This window comes from Ciconia boyciana, chromosome 5 (genome assembly GCF_034638445.1).
Source record: "Ciconia boyciana chromosome 5, ASM3463844v1, whole genome shotgun sequence".
NCBI lineage: Eukaryota > Metazoa > Chordata > Aves > Ciconiiformes > Ciconiidae > Ciconia > Ciconia boyciana.
The window spans coordinates 3741106-3758704 of record NC_132938.1 but is presented as its reverse complement, the minus strand read 5'-3'; the positions used below and the strand labels follow the sequence as shown (position 1 = coordinate 3758704).

At 43.9% G+C, this 17599-nt stretch overlaps 1 protein-coding gene across 2 annotated transcripts in view; it reads right to left on the bottom strand.

Annotated features, from left to right (window-relative positions):
- The window catches only part of SMOX (spermine oxidase), a 55746-nt gene that overhangs the window by 19698 nt on the left and 18449 nt on the right, over positions 1-17599 (bottom strand). For both annotated transcript variants that reach the window (XM_072862861.1, XM_072862860.1), the window contains 2 exons: positions 5417-5651; positions 649-875 (listed from right to left, as the gene is read on the bottom strand). In XM_072862861.1, the coding sequence (XP_072718962.1) occupies positions 649-875; positions 5417-5624 (435 nt within the window). In that variant the 5' untranslated portion in view covers positions 5625-5651. The remainder of the gene's footprint in view (positions 1-648; positions 876-5416; positions 5652-17599) is intronic.

The window sequence follows — 17599 nt, the reverse complement described above, 5'->3', positions numbered from 1 at the left end:
GTGTCTGTAGTTTGGGTTTTTTTTCTAATTTGGCTCTTCTGTCACATACTGACACCCTCATCTACACTGAACGGAAGACGACGTCACTGAACATTGATCAAAATAAGTTAAAATAACCTTAAACTGAAGTCCACACTGGTCTGAATCTACCAGAAAAGATGTTCCTTTCCTTCTGATGCAAGAAAACTTGCAATTCCTACGATACTGCACTGACTTTGGCATACTACACAGCACACTATGGTATTTATAACATCAATAAAATGTCACAGGGCTACAATATTTAGCTGGTTGTTGCTAAGGTTTTGCATTCTACTTTGTTTAGTAATTTGATCCCTCCCCTACTCTTTTAATTAAGTAGCAACTTTCTAGAGCAAATGACTATCTCCCCAGCAATAGTTGCTGGAAATGATTAAATTGATGACAAATGTGGAAAGATTGTTCTTCCTAACAACAGTGAGTTGATCCCACATCAGGGACAAATGGCGTACGGTTAAGCAGATGAGAGCAAACTAAGTGTTGATTTTTTGCAAAGAAAGTAAAGACATTACTGGTTTTCTACCTTTATCCAGTACCCGGAACGTTATAACTGTCAAGGGGTCTCACTGTTTCAGGCAAATCTACAACCTGACAAAGCAGCTGAATACCAACCTCGTTGTATAAATCACTGAATTCTTCAACCACATCTTTCGGGATCCTTTGCCCACTGTTGGTAAGATGATAAGCCACCCCATTCTTGGAGTAAAGACTGATCCGTCCAACACTTCTCTCATCATCAGTAGTCTCTTCAAGTAAACCATTGTCTTCTGCTAGATGATAGACTGGGTTTCCATGTGAACCATGAATCCACGTAGCTCCCAGTTCAAAAGTGGCGTGCCCTGCAGGAGAGTAAACCAAGCAGACTATTTATAGAAGCCCATTTTTCTGAAAGCGTGTCACACTCAACCCTAAATAAAATGTACATGTGCAAAAACAGAACAGTTGCTCAAGGACACCACATGTTTGAACATCACTTAAGCGAGCTTTCTCTGTTAGACAAGGGCAATGCCAGTGTTCTTCAAACCAGTCCTTCAGGATACAAGTTTAGATAGTGCTAGAAGGATGGGATGTTTCCAATAAAGATATATCACAGTGACACACCTCTGATACCTAAGGCGAAATTCAGGATCTTCTAGGTTCCCAGTTCTTATCATGGTTGTTGCTAGCTGTTCTATCCTTGTTACTTGGCCCTTCTAAATCATCTTCTCTAAACCTGCACTTAAGAACATGACCAGAAAGCAGAGAACGTACTGCTCGTGCTGCAGCACAAGCCATGTACTAGTGAAGGGGGTGTGGGAGGGAAAAGAGCTGTAAGAAGCCACACTGCACTATTGCAAAAAGGACATATAAGGATACTTACATAAATATTATAGTTGTAGGGAAAGAATAGAGTACCTAAAGACTTCAAGTATCCACTGTATTCAAGAGGAGGGGATGGATACCCAGACACAGAAAGGAAAGCATCTACAGCAGGGAGATGTAGGAAAATTTGGATTGCCCTGGGATAGCAACATTGGCCTGCATACTGAACCTTGTGCTGTGATCAAAAATGCATGTTATTTACAAATATACCTCAGATTAACTGCAATACAAAAATGCATTTCCATTCCCCAAATGAGTAAATAGGTTATATTTTATTATTTATGCCTTTGAAAATTTAAATCAGGTTCTTCAAAAAGATGCACTGTCAGGTTAAACACCAAACGCATTTAGTCTTCATCTGCCTGCAAAACACAAAGAGTTTGGTCAGCCCCACTCTCTCCCTTCCTTATAACTGATAGGGTTTGCACCAGGGCTCTGAGCCCCACTAAGCCAGCACTGCCAGGGAGATGTTCAGCACAGGGAGATGTTCAGCAGCTGAAAGGAGGTGCTAAAAATAAGCTTGGGTCATGTCCTCCACCCACATTTTTACAGATTCTCAGAAGTCCAAAGCTAACTGTTTTAAAGTCTGACAAAGCTGTGTTCTCCCAGCATCCCAGCCAACACCACACTGTGCAGCTCGCTCTGCAGAGGTGTGTGAATGCCTGATTAAGTGGGATAGTTAATAGGATCCTGCCTGATGAAGAAAGGATCGTGCAGTTACCAGTCATCATATACTGTTTAACATGTAAATATATGCTCAGACAGACAGACACTGCAGCACTATGCTATAATGCAGTCAAGTTTAACGGGCGAAAGCTCCAAGAAATGCTGCTCTCCAGCTGAGACATCGCCTCCCAGGGAAGCTCCATGGATCTTGTTTTTCAAGCAGACAACCACCTCGTCATTAAGGAGCATGCTGATTGCCCTTCAAAATATGTATTACAGGACTCAAGAGCACAAGATTTCTACGTGCACCTACAACAAAGCATGTGCTTCAGAGCGTGCAGCATCAAGTCACAAACGTGCGCATATTTAAGGTGCCGCAAACTCCAATACGCTCCCAGAGCACCCAGCCTAGCGGAAATGACTGCTGTACATTGGCAGCCAAAGGTACAAAGCTCATAAATATTGCATGTGGCAGTCACCTTGTTAATGCAATCCTCCTGCGAGTCATCACATGCCAGATCAGCAGCAGGAATACTGCCTGCTGCTTTATGTCAGGAGCTTGCTCTCTGCTACAATAACAATCCTCCTGTATATAGCTCTTATTTATGGGGCACCTGATCTTTGAAAGAAAAAACCACGCCAGCAGGTCCCACTGTATTGGTGCTCGGGAACAACTATGATGTGTTCCAAGTTCTCCTGTTTTCAGTAGCTGTGTGGAATATAATCAAATACCAACAAACTAAAAATAGTCATTCTTGCCTGTAATACTTAGAAACTCACTATCATCACCACCAAGCAGATAAGCCAGTTGTTACCTAGTGTAAGTTACATGATCAATTATTTAAAAGTGTAAAATTAAATAACACCTTTTTAAACAGAGTTAGTGAAGTTACTTTCAGGGCCTGAAAAGATTTTAGTCTCAACATTCATCTACTGCAAATGAATCATCCAATACAACAAAAAATAGAAAAAAAATCTGCTTCCTATTCTGTGAATATAATTACTGAGACACGAGCAGCAGTCAAAACAGGCCTATACACAACAATATACCATACCAGCAATTTTCCAAAGGAACGCACAGATTGCGTATCAAGCCTTCTGAATACACACGGGAACTTCCACATTTCCCTTTGCAGCCCTGACTATTTCTTGGGCATCCTGTGGTGAAATATCTGCAGTGGATACAGATGTTATAGATCATGTACAAGAAACACACCTACAATCCACAAACACACAAACCCTCTGCCTCACCTGCACTAGAAATGATGAACCAAACCTCTGAAAATCCAAATTATTCCCCTGTGCCTAGTAGCAACATACTCTATGCAGTTGAGGGAAAATACTGTCCCCTGCAAGACACAGCATGGCTCAGTGAGAGTGGAACTATCAGGATATAACCCTGAGAAGGTGCCACCGTAGCCCTGTTGAAGATTTAAATTAGATCTTTAGTGAAGTGTGCAGGCATGGGAGTGGCCAGAGAAGTTTAACATTTGAATGCCATTTAGACAAGCAGATCAAAGTGGTCGTATGTTGAAGAGCTGGAAGAACCGCTTCAGTAACAGTTTTTTGTAAGCTTTAGCCGGTTCTGAGAAATGAGCAGGTCTTGCATGCCCCAGGTGCAATCTTGCTGCTCCAGGCAGTACAGAAGAAGAAAATACAGCCCAGGACCATGCTGCCCTTTTGCCCTCGTACCAGGGAATAAGGAGATTCTGAGTACGTGCTGCTGCTGAAGATTTCACCACCCAACAGAGCTCCAAAATTGTTCGGCTAAAGGGCAGGTGAATCTGCAAAGCGCCAGAACATGGACCCACCTTGGGAGAGAACTGCAGTCCATACCCAAGCAGTGTAACTTTGATAGTTTGTGGAAGATAAGAAAACACGGACAGTTTGTAGCTTTAAGAAAGGTATTAAAAGATCAAGACTTTGGATTCCGGTCCTCTGCTCTGCAAATAACAGTTACATCTACAAACTGCAAGATCTCCACCAGACTGAAAAGCCTGCTCTTGTCTCATGTTAGTTAGGAAGTGCTAATGAACAGGAGGTAGATTCCCAGCAAAAGCAAAGACATGAGTAACCAGTGAAGGTGTCCAAAGGTGAGAGAATTGGTCTCAATACTAGTACAATAAAACTATTTCACAGGTGCACTGACAAAATGATATATTGCTCCCTGAAGATTTCAGGTCTTTAACACTTCCCTCCTCTCACAGACATGATACAGGATATTTTTAATACAGTGTATTGTGAGTAAAGGACACACTTCCCATTCTAACCTCTATGCCAAGTCTCAGCAGAATGCAAAGTGCCCTACTCAAACCCTGGAGATTAGATTTGTCCGACTGCCTTTTCATTCATCTCCCTTCTGAAAGTTCATAGGACACTGCTGTTTATTTACTGTGGTGAGTTTATCGAGTAAAATATAGTAAGTGATGTAAGCACCTGACAAATAAAAAGAAAGGAGGGCAGCAAGAGGCCAAAGTTAATAAATACAGAGAGTGGGATCAGAAACAGAACTAGTTAATTGAAATCAGGAAGACAATTCAGTAAAAGTGAAGAGCTTTTTGCCTCCTGTGGAGAAGAGACAGGCAATGCCCTTCTAGATACCACGGAAAGTTTCATTGACTACTGTGCTGCAAAGGGTAACGTTTGTTCTAGTAGTTTTGTATTTAGAGATTTTACAAGCCCTTCCAACTGACACGGGATTAAAATATCCAGTGCCTGCACCTTTATTACACACTGAGAAAGGAAGCCACAGAGGTAGGAAAGCTGCAAATCAGGATGAAAGGATACATTGAAGAGGTTTTTCCAGCAGCCTGATTCACAGTGGGTAGTGCCCTACACAGTAAATTAGTTCTAGGGAAATGAATGGGGCTATTTGTGAAACAGAATAGCTTGGAGCTTGCCCCTTCACAAGTGATGTAAGTCACTGAGAAACGGCCGTTCACTAGCCAGGAGATTTACTGACTGCTCCTAGTCAAGAATCAAGCTTGAAAACGTTGGTGGAAACTGTCTCAATACAGTTATTTAATCACAGAACGCTTCTCACAGACCTGTTACACAGGGCTCTTCCTGAACGAATGAAAACGATCACCGAGGTCTTTATTTTATAGAAACATGGTTTTGGAGCAGCCCTTCCTTGGAAAAGATGCATGAGATAGCTCAGATTCACCCACCCACCCTGAAAAGAGCCCAAGGATTTATGTTCCTAACAACATCACACCTCAAATAACCTTTTGCACGTGCACGTTGGCTGAAAAAGCACATTTTCAAGGTCAAATTAACCTAGTGACAACACAAAGCCTTGCTAGCAGAATAAAGCAAGCCCAACGCATTACTCCCAAAATGCTGCTCTTACCAAGTTTCACACTTTGCACGCGGCCTCCAATTCGGTCAGTCGCCTCAAGGATAGTTACATCCGTGAAACCGCTTTCCAAGAGCGCTTTCGCTGCTGACAGGCCTGCAAGCCCAGCACCGATAACTACTATTCGAGGCTGTCGTTTTCTCTGTAGGCCACTACTAAGAGGATCATCCGTGCTGTCTGCAGATATTTCACAACTTTGCATGCCGTCCAAGCTCTCTTTCTAAGGAACCTATGGAAAAAGCAAACAAGCTTGTTCAGGGAACTCGGCTCAAACTTACCCTCTGCAGTTAAAAATCCCAAGGAAGTCTATTAAAAAAAAAAAAAGAAAAAAGAAAAAGCCCACCAGAGAAGAAAGAAAACTTGTGAACTAGACCCAGCCTTCAAAATGGGATGCATGGTAAGGATAACTGAGGTCAAATTGGGATGCAACAACTTTTTGGCCTGGAGCACCAGTACTGGAAACTCCAGAAATCTCCACCCTCTTGTACCATGTAGACTATTTCCAGAGAAGTCAAAGGATTTTCAAACTCCCATTTCTTTATATAACCTCCAAAAGTGGCAATTTTGTGGTAAAAACTTAAAAAAAAAAAAGAAAAGGAAAACCACATCCCCAGTGCCGACAAGGCCCACAACACAGCGATGAAGCTTCACTTTGCCTCTGTGGCAACCACAAAACATAAGCTTCAGATCATATAACTACGGGACTAGGTAAAGAGGATTTAGCTCAAAGCATGGAGATCAGATATCAAACCAATCATTACAGAAATGGTACAGACGGAAAAACGTTTTAACTGATGAAAGCCAACAAGGGCCAGTTCAAAAATTCACAGCACATGATGCAGCCCCTGGAGCCAACACTGTCCTGCCACATCAGGATCAGCCTCAGTCTTTGATGAAGAGAGGTTCAAACCCATAACCCGTCCTGACTAGTCCAATTCTACCTCCACCTACCCAATGCATCCAACTGCTCCTCCAACGGGTATCCTATTTTTCTTTGCAAACTCCTAGAAGCCATCTTTTTAACTGTGTATACCCTTAGTTCTCGGGTCCTATCCCCTTATTTTAGTACACAGCCTGAGTCCATGGTTAAGGTTAAACCTTAATCAGGGATCACCAGTGTAGGATGTCTTTATACATGAATGTCAATCTCTAGTCATCTGGTTCTGGGTAGGTTCAACACCTGCCCTCAAGAGCACAAAGGAACAGGGTACAGAGACCCATGCTCCACCAGGCCCAAGAAGACATCAGTCCTGACTTGCAAAGGACAAACATGCAGCCCAGGATTCATCAGCCCTTGAATCAGCTGGTGCCCCGTGATTTGGATAAAGCACACGCACGATTCCTAGCCTTACCGTCCTCCCTACCCAATGCTTACTGAACGCAGAGAAATCCAAGGAGCTAGTATGCTGCCGCTACCTGCTGCCAAGCTGCTGGATACACTACTTGAGTTCTTCCCCAACTCACCCAACACCTGGCCAGTGCCAAAGATTCCTGTTTCTCTCTTGCATCACCAGGAGAAGACTCAAACCTTTGTGCTTAAGATACCACTGGACTATTGCAGTATATGATCATGTGTGCTAATGAAGTACAAAGCAATAGCGGTTTCATTTGGAGAGTCCCTTTTTCTATGGGTTCTTAAAGCATTTATCTGTTGACCAAACATCTCCTGCTCCCTGTGACAGAGGTGACACCAGACTGCAGTCAGTAGTGATTTAAGCAGTGGTATAAACAGCAAAGTGGTCCTACTGGAGCTCTTGACAATTATTTTGCAAATATTTAGTTTCAGCTGGAACAACTTCAGCTCAATCCCCCCTATCTGGGCTCACCTGCAAGAGAGATTAGCACAGTGCCTGTAACAAACTCTGCTTCTGCCAATACAGCTTGTTCCAACTGCCACTGAACAACAGAACGGATGACATTGAGCCAGCTCTGGCTGCAGCCATGCTAAAAACTTCTACCTGCGATTACATCAATCATCTCACTGTTTTCATCTCCTGACCAACAGATCTGAGCTAGCAAATGTTTGTCATAGGGAGACAGACATTGGTGTTGGGAGTGTTATTTCCAAGCTGAAGTCAAACATGTCAAGCATCCAATGCTATTTAGTCCATGGTGAAAGGGTCACGAATGACGGTCATTTGACAAGCGGAAAAGCTGTGAGCAGCCAAAACCAGGCACTGGACTTACTTCTGAGCAAGCTGGATTCAAAAGCAGTACAACAGCTTGAAGAAGTAGCAGTGAATGAGTTCTTCCCTGTTCCAGAAGAAACAGTAAAGATCTGGAGCAGGCAGGGGGAAGGAGGATGCAAAGCTCCTTCCTACAGCAGCTGGTGAGATGGGTCAAGTTTCCAGTTGTAGACACCTTAGGACTTGTCTCTACTTGGCTTTGATGCCGATTCATTCCTCTTGTGGACTTTCCTCATGTGGGACAGGATTGTTTTGTTCTTTTTTATCTTAATCCACTCTGAAAGTGGATTTTCAGAATGGGTTAAAATAAACAGGAACATGGCACTCCAGGTATGGAGGGCCCCTCTCGGGAGTTAGTTGGGAACTGCTCCATGATGTGTAGGTTAAATCCTCACCAGTCAGAGGCTGATATGAAAGACGAGACCACTGCTCAACAGACTGACACAAACACACGCCACAAACAGAGATGAAGGACAACATTCTAGTTGAAAAACCAAGCAAAAAAAGGAAGCATCACTTTTCTCTATTTACCAGTGCAGGACAATGGGAAGGAGCTGGGCTTCCTACCAAGAAATGTTTTTTCCGCCATCTTCTCTTGAGGTTGAGTGAAGCCACTACATTTCTCAGGCCCTGTCAATCACTGGTCCTTTACCTCCCCTCCCAAGCATGCCAATTTATTGACTTTTAATCTAACAAGATAAGAAGTGAAACTTCTCTGGGTTCTTTTAAGACCTTTAAGATGGGCCCCGGACATTGGGATCTCTGTATTCAGAGCTTCAAGGAAGTCCACCACTGGGATACGAAGGACAAAGCAGTACGGTTATTAAAGGGTACATAAGAACTGCAAGAACACAGCAAGTCATATTGAAGAGTCTGGGGTTGGTATGAAGAGGAATGACCTTCTTCTGGCAGTACCCAGCTGCCAGCAGTAAGTCCAATAAGGACATCGTAAGGTTGAGCTAATGTCCAGACCTCTGAGCTTAACCACCCCAGGGACTTCTTCCCCTTGCATTTGCCAACTTCTTCTTGAATCCCTCTATACTTCTGGCCTTCGCAACAATTTTGTGATGAGGAGCTCCACAGTCCATTAATCTTACACAAATATTAATGTCCTTTTGGTGGTTTCAAATGAATGAAATTCATGTCCCCAATGAAAATTGAGGACATCCCCCAAAACCATGTTATAAGAAACACTGACGAGTCATTCCTTGTTCACATTCTCCTCGGTGCTAAGGACCTTCATATATGATCCTAGTCATCTCTCCTTCAAGAAGAAATAAATCTTAATCGAGCTAGTCCTTCCTCATTTGTGAGCTATTATAAACCCACAGCTGAAATAACTCTTACTAGAAATGTCTTCAGGATTTATTACAACCCATAGACATTCTGTAACACTCTCCACTTCTCATCCAGTCTCCAGATAACACTTTGATCCGTGTATTTTAATCGCCACAGTAAAGAAACATCTTTTCTGCCATCTACATCCTATAGAAATGGAAGCGTTTTAGCTCAGTCCTTTAAGTACAGCTTTCCTAATCCTGGCTTCAGCGAACTCATGTGAATTCTTCACATGAAAGCTTCAAGAAAATGTTTTCCCCTCCTGTTTCACCATTTTAATACTGGATTAGGTGACCTGTCTAGACAGATGAGAAAATAACAGGCTATTTTGTGTGTACAGAATCCTGATTTAGAAACCACCCTTAATTAGCCAACAACCTTTACCGTATGATCAGCAGGGGAAGGCAATTAAAATTTAGCAAGAGCTTGGGGCTTTCCAACCAGGATACATGCTCCATTGTGAAATGAACAGACGATATAAATATATGAATCCCCACTACACTTTCAGTATCAATTATACACTCCGTTAGGCTCCTAAGTAAGACAAGCACATAAAACACAGTCTATTATGTGCAATGCTCTACCTTCAGTATTTGCCAAGCCACCAGCCAGGGCTTGAGCCAGTGAATATTACTAGGTCCTCTGACACAAAGATGGTTTGGCTTTTTACTTTTTCTTGATTGCCAAAAAGGGTTGTTTCTTTTTTATTTTCTTTTTTTTTTTTTTTTTAAATCACAGGGTAAGAAGCGTGTTAGCTGTCCTACTGTGAATCTCTCCAAGGCTGCAATTTTACTTTGTGTCCATCTAACAACACGGGTAGTACTAAATCATAGCTTGACTAACAGTAAAATTCCCCCTGCTTTGTCTTGCTTATAGCTTTCCTGTCAGACAGCTAACAGGCACCAGCTATCCACAATAAAATAAAATAATAATAATAAAAAAATCCAAATACACATCTTCCTTCTGTCTTAAAAATATAGCTTTGGTCCTCTTACCTCTTGTGTATCTAAGTGTCCCACTCATGATATTTAATCACTCCTTCTTCCAGACCTGCTCCCTTTTCTCAGACTCTATCGCCATTCTGCCCTTGCCTCCCTAGGTGCCACTACCTTCCATTCATCCCTTCTCACTACTGTCCATTTCTTTCATTTAAAAAAAACAAAAAAAAAACCCACAAAAACAACTTAAATTCCTTAAAAACAATCCCTCCCCAAAAAAACCCTGAGCGCAACTGCTGTTTCCCAGCAGGCAAATCTTTACAGAAATCTGTTTTCCAAGATGGGCATCATTCTAGCAACCCAGAATCATGGGTTTCCATTCCTGGCATTTGTACCCTTCAATCCTATGAACTCCCCATCCCTTCATCTCTGCTGATCTTAGTTATGCACCCAGCCCACTGACTGCTCCCAGGGAAATGACTCTTTTCATCTACAGAGAGGAACCTTGTCAGCTTTCAGCAGGACTTCACACCAGAGCTATCCTAGCAATAACTTAGAAATAATTTTGAACAGATTCTTGTGTTTCATCCTTTTAATAAAGATATATTCAGGATATATTCCCTTTAACACAGAGTGCCTTCTACTTATTTAAGTTACAGTGGCCCCACAGACAATAAATAGCATGAATGCAAATGTCACACTAGCCTTCTCTACCTTTAATCCAGTAGCAATAGCAATAAAGTTCAGAGGTATGTCCGCTTCATGATTTTTTTCTCATTTTTCCAGTAAAACCTTGCAGGTCACAAGGAAGACGACAGAGAATTAAGGCAGTTCACAACTGCCCTCCTTATTACAACAATACTCTCTGATCAGGCTATTCTTCTAGGACCCTTAAGAAAAAGGTCACCAAGGCTCCGACAATTTAAAAATACAAAAACAAAATAAACAAAAACATTTCTCAAGGAAATCTGCTATTCTTAGCTCACCCAAATACTCTTGTGGTAGCACTGTCCTAGCTGTGATGACACAAAGACTTAGGCAAGGCAACGTACTGAAAACAAGGCTTGTGTGCTTAAAGGCTTAAAAGCTTAAAGGCTTAAAGGTGGTTGGTTGGGTTTTTTTGGTTTGTTTTTTCCACCAGGAATGGTTAGTCTTAAAAAAAGTGACCTTCCTCTCCCTGCAGAATTTGTATCACACAGCAGGTTGTCTTATACCCACGAGCCATAGCTGTGAGCTCCTGGCATACCATAGACTACAATCATGGTCATCCCAGGTGGGACTTTTCTCACCCCATTTCATTACTTGGGTGTCCAACTTGCATCTGCTGTCTGCAGCCTTTCAGGTGATGGAGAGGAGGAGTAATCCATCCTGCTGATCTTTGGCATACCTATCTTAGGACGGACAAGCTGAAAGGAAGCTTACAGACCAGTTTAAAACAATCGCCTAACCTTTCTGACTCCTCTTACATTAGCAGTTTAGCTAGGATCAGGAGTTTGCTTTGGAGTGACCTCAACACCTCCACTTCCCATGCTTTCATTCCTGCTGTGCGGTGGTATCGAAGCAGCCAAACGGCTTCACTCCTTATGGACGAAACTAAACTGGAAGATGTACTCCAGGAGAGCCAAAATGCACCCCAGCCACTAAGGGGCATTCATGGGGCCAGAGTACAGCAAGTCCAACCTGAAGCCTCCAGCGACACACACTCGCAGACATGGGGACCTCAGCACTGACTCTTGGGCTCAACATATCACCTTATCATTACCATGACATACTTACTGATCTAGAAACAGCTTTTGACAGCTAAAATGAGGCTGAGAGGAACTGCACCTCCAGAAGAGGCAGCCAGTGGCTACACATCCACATGGTGTTCCGAGACTCCAGCACGAGGACCTGGTTTTCTTTCCTAATCACACTATTTGCCTGAATTTTTTAGTCCTTCTGCAGAGTGTCAAATTGACAGTCTTCACGTTAACAAGTGTAACAGCCAGTCTAGAGGGTGAGAAATGCATCATCAACACAAACAAATTCCCTGCTGACCGCACAGACAAAGCAGCTCCAGCATAAACCAACCACAATTTACCAGAATCACTTTATTCCCTCTAGGTTTTTAATTGATGGGAATTAAGCATCATCCTTAATCAGAAACCTAAACAACAATATTGTGTGTGTGTTTGAAAGGAACTCAGATAAAAACAACATGGCTTCATTTCAGTTGAAAGACTAAATGGAAGCACAAGAAATAAACACACTACTATTTTATTATTATTTTAAGTGCAACTATTCAAGATACTATCAACACATGAAGGAGCACTACATACACATGTGTTTATAATGCAGGTTTGTCATCACAGTCTGAAAGTGTTTACAAACAGAGAACACTTGACACCAAAGGATTAATTCAATCTAAGCAGAGACAAAGCGAGATTGAGCAACCAAGAGCAGAAGCTAGAAAAATTCAGAACAGAAATAAGATGTCTATTTTTAACAGTGACACTAATCAGCTGTTGAAACACTTTTCACCAAAGACAGAGAGGATATTGTTTGACGCTTTTAAATCAGGATCCAATCTCTCAGAGACTTTTACACTCCAGTCCCACCAGAAGACAGGCTTGTGGTGGGACTGCTCCTGGGAATGCTCCTGCCTATATGATGGAGATGGCCAGGACAGATGTTCGAGACAAAACTTTCTGGCCTTTGCACCTCTGGAATCTACCATGGTGCAGAACTGTCCATCTGTGAGCGCATGCATTATTAGCATAGCGTTGTAGAGATGGAGCGCACATGCAGGTGGTTTCCTAACGAATGGAAATCAGTCGCACAGACCACCCAGTGCAGGGCATCTCCTGGGCCCCAGAAAACAACAACAAGAGCAGCAGCAAACTTTTTGATACAGAGTTTCAAAAGCCTTTTTTCAATAGATGTAATAATCTCCATTATTTCATCAACTGCATACAGAAGAGTGGTTATCTGAAAGCACTATTAGCAGAGCCCCCATGCAAAAGCTCCACAACAGAAACAGAAAGGCAACTTATTTAGCAGATGTAAAGACACTCCAGCATTTAGGCCATTAACTCATTACGCAGTCTAGCACTACTTGTACTGAGCAACTGCATGGCTGTAATGAGTAACCTTTACCTAAGTAACTGCTGTAACAAAATTTCAATTATCATCTCTAATGCACCTTTTTTTCTAAGCTGAGGGAGAAGTGCTTGGAAGGATTACTCTAGTTAGAGCAATTTCATCTCCCTTAACACGTTTCCAGGCTTCAGACTCAGGCTGTCCGCTGAGCATAGGTCAGGATAGAGCAGATCATATCTCCAAGTAGACACAAAAATGAAGCAGAAGGAGATTTCTGTGCTGTCCCCAGCACTGCCTGTCGCCAGTGCCTCCCGTCGCTGTTAGCTGTGGTTCTCCCTGCGGCTCCTGGCACAACAAACAAGCATTTTGTAACTTCTCCTTCTCTTCCGCTTTCATCAGCCTTCTCAGAAGCAAGCACATTAATCCTTACTGCCTGTTATTTCAAGATGCTCTTTCCAAGCTCTCCAGGCTGTAAACATGTCAAACTGGAAGACATGTCTCTTTTCTCCCTCTCCACATACCCCCCCCTCCTTTTTAATCTAGCAGGTTGCACGCCAAACTCGCTCACAATCCTTTTCAGAATCACCATTTATACCAGCACGGGTTAAGTACGGACACCCTTTCAACAGAAGGCAGGAGCATTATTAATTGAACTTAAGTACTCCACATCAGTCAGATACGTGACTGAAACAAGCCTGCTGTTATAAACTACTTTTGTACGGTAGTTGCGCAAACACCACCCTGGCAAGGTTGCGTCTGCAACGCAATGGGAAGTTTATTGCATGGGAAGCAGACACACCTTGTTTACTCAGCTACCTGGAGAGCTGCAGGAGCAGGATAATGGTCCGCAGCCATCTACGTACATACCAAGGCCCTTCCCAAGCTCATAAACCTGTTCACTGACAGCATACGCACCACTGAGATCAAGGTTAACTCCTGTTACACCTGCACACGCCACCAGGGCTGAAACCACCTGGAGAGTGGTGTTTCATTGTCATCCTCATGTTCAGGCTTTACTGAATTCGGTATTTTAGTCTCAACAGGTTTGCCAGCTGGATACGGGCAGCTGGAACAAGCCACTCAACCCCAGACCAGTCCTGCTGCCCTCTTTTGCAGGCAGCTACCAGGCACGGGCAGGCAGCAGGTCTTGGCAGAGGAGACCTGTTCTGACAGCTCACAGAAACTGGAAGTGTTGGTCAGAAGCAGCCCCTGGAAGGTTCTACTCCAGCCTCCTGCTCCAGGTAGGACCATCACCAGCATGGTCTCCTTGAATGCAGTGTTTTCCCAAGCAAGACAGACCCAAGATCCCCTGTTTTTTCCCATCAGTGCGACTTCAGCCCCTTGCTCCTCATCACCTCTTCATGTCTGACCAGAGCCTTGCAGATGCTGCACGGGGACACGTGAGTGAGTGAGCAATTCTCCCTGGACCCAAGTGTATTTTGAGGGGAGCACCTCCATCGTCTCTGCAGCACCCTCCCCACTGCATCCCACACCATCAATACAACCCATTTATCCTGTGCGCCTCACCTTTGCCCACCCGCCCTGGTGATGGAGAGCTGACTATACTCATCTTTCTCACCACGGTGGTACAAGGAAGCCAGACAGCTTTTCAAAAAAACAAGGCAGCACTCCTGGTGCAGACGAGCAACCCATGCCCTGCCTTATGTTTCTGCAGGCAGAAGCAGAAACAAAGTGGTTCGATTTCCAGAGAGTTGCTGAAATTTATAGGGGTGGCTGTGAGAGAAAAACAAGTTTGAACTGAGGACAAATACTACCATCTGCTAAAATTTGCCCACGTAAAAGCCTAAGCCATCAAATGTGGCTTGAGGCACTGAAAAGGCTGCAGTTCAGTAGCGTTGATCTTACATTAGCATCTACAAGCCCCATTTACAAATTACTGACCCACCCCAATGACTGACACACAGTGAATGCAGAGCTGGATCAGACATCAAGGAAGGAGACACATTAATAACACACCACCTGTACTCTTAGACAGCAGCGTGAACAAAATGCTTCCCGTTTTACCCATATGCCAAACCTGCAGCCTTGTGCCCAAAACCTCTTTGGCATCATTTTTTTTGAAGGCAGCAGAGACCTACAGGCTGACTCTGCACTCTTCTTCCTCTGGATGCGTCCCAAAAGAGACAGAGGGAAATCACAGCATTAACCTTCGCCTGTCCAAACTCAGGTCTCCTCCAGCCTGAGAAGATGACCTTAGCCAGGCTACCTAGCCCCTACTCTTGTAACAAAACACTGCAAGCCTTATCTTCATTTCCCCCCTCATTTCCAGAAATATCACCTCCCCACGTCTCAGGAGAGACAGATGGGGCCATATTAAATTGTTTCCTTTTCCCAACCTGGGAAGAAGTTGTGCTTCTTCGATACACACATAACAAAGAATGGACTCCTACTCCTAGTGTGATCACTGATGATCTGTGGGACCTTGGGCAAGCCTTTTCACCTATCCATGTCTTATAAGGACGACCACCCGGAGCCCCCTCTGTAAAACTACTCCGTTAATTATGAATGAGAAGCAGCCAAAAGCTGCTAGACCTTAGAGTTGGAACCATTAGACCTTATGCAGGCTACAGGCTTCAACCACAGCACCACTCTGTGGTCCTACACTGCTGGCCTAGAAAAGGGAGCAGAAATGTTTAAGTTCTTCAACAACAACAACAAAATGTTCTGAGAAACAGTATTTTTTTGTAAGTATGATCCAAGACAGCTGTCCCCTTTGCCTCTTCCCACAGCACCACCATTCAGGAAAAATGCAGGGGAGGCAGAGAGAATAAACTGTCAAATCTGACATTTTATAATTATGTCTGAATCAGCAAAGATGGTGGAAAAGGCTCCATGAGAAGATCACCTGCTAGCTTAGAGGCACTGGGCACCTCCTTTGCCACCTGATTTTCTGCGCAGCTTATCCGAAGCTGTGTTGCAAGAAAAGACACAGCTAGCCAGCGTCCAAATCTCTGAGTGATCAGACCAGCAGCCCACGGAGAGTGGGAAATGTGGACAAAACAGCATCCGTGATAATTCAGTCTTCAAGACAAGGAGGGCCAGGAAGCATTGCAATGAGCCACCAGCTCCCATACCCATCACAGGCAGACTAGCCTCCCGCCCGAGAGACGATTTGTGGAGCTGGCAGGGGAGCGGGCCAGGCAGACGATTTCAGACAACAAGCCAGCAAAGATGGAGCAGGCAGGGAGCAGAGCGCACTTTGTAAATGGGTGCCACAGTTCTGACTTTACAAAGGAACCTGTTGAGGAACACACAAACGTCACACGTGATTTATACACTAGTGAGGGATCCACTGCTGCAGCCGGTGAACCCCATTGAGTAATACTGACTTCAAGCAAAGAAGAAGCGTCAGGATGTTTTGCCTTGTTACACTCACACCCCTGCACACCGGCGTTCAGTTTGCATTGACTGCAGCAAGTGTTCCAGTAGCACACCGAGTGGCTCCCAGAAACACTTGCCCCAGCAAGCCTCCCCCACTCAAAGTCACCAAAAATTTGCTAACTGGGAAAATCTCTGTACTCTTGAATGCTTAGAGGAGATTAAAACAAAAAAAAAAGGGTCACTGGATGGTGCTTTTGATCACGAAACCACTGCACATTTTTACCACTGTGATCCAACTTGTTTTAATGCCTGCAAATATCCCTCGAGTCAAATGAACTTGTTCAAAGCTGATTCACACCAAGGCTACTTTTTAAATTGGGTAGTTGTTGACAAGTAGAATATATTTAACAAGCCCCAAGCATCTTGGCATGCAGTATAAAGACTTCCTATTATGAGTTGGTTTTTTTTTTTAAAGCTAACATATGGGCAGAGCAGGTTGTCTGCCACAGGGCACTTCCATACAGTGCTTGGCACTACCAGAACTGCAAGGATATCCAAAAAATAAACCAAAGAACGTCACGCCAACAACATAGGGGCTGAATCATGCCATTTAAAACTCACTGATAAAATGCACCATTATGTGTTTTTCAAACCCTTTTCATCCGAGGGAAAAGAAAATAAATCAAAATAATTGGCTGGCCTGTGGCCGATTCTCAAGCGTGTTCCTCTGGCTGAAGGGCACCGTGAGAAGACAGCAGGCTCAGCCAGCTCCAAGATGCTGGGAAGGGAGCAGGCTATCTTGAACTACTCTTCAAAGGCCCCTTTGACAGCCTGCTGGAATACACCTTGGCCAGTGGGTCGGCATCTTGATTTACAGTATGTGGATAAAATTAAGGACTAGATTATTTCCTCCACCATCGGAAGCTCCCATGGAAATGCGAGGAGGCAGTTATCATCCCCAAGTGATTCCCAGAGAAACGGGCTGAGAATGAAGTCAAAGGCCTTTCAGGAACACACAGCAAGGGCACCCTGTGATGGTAAGATGGGTCAGCTATGGTCAGACTGGCTGAGGTTTTGGGACAGTCTTGGAGGCGTAAGTCTCTTCCTTCCCCTTTTTATTGCCGCTTCTCTGGTCACACAAAGCTGGTTAGTTCATCTGCAGCTGAGACAATGACTTCCCTGCGCCACGCGGTCTGGGCTACAGAACTTCTCCTGCCCACGCAGCTAGTAAGATCAGAACACTGTAATGCTGTGGTTCATGTGCCAGAGGCTACAGCAGTACACAGGACACAGTT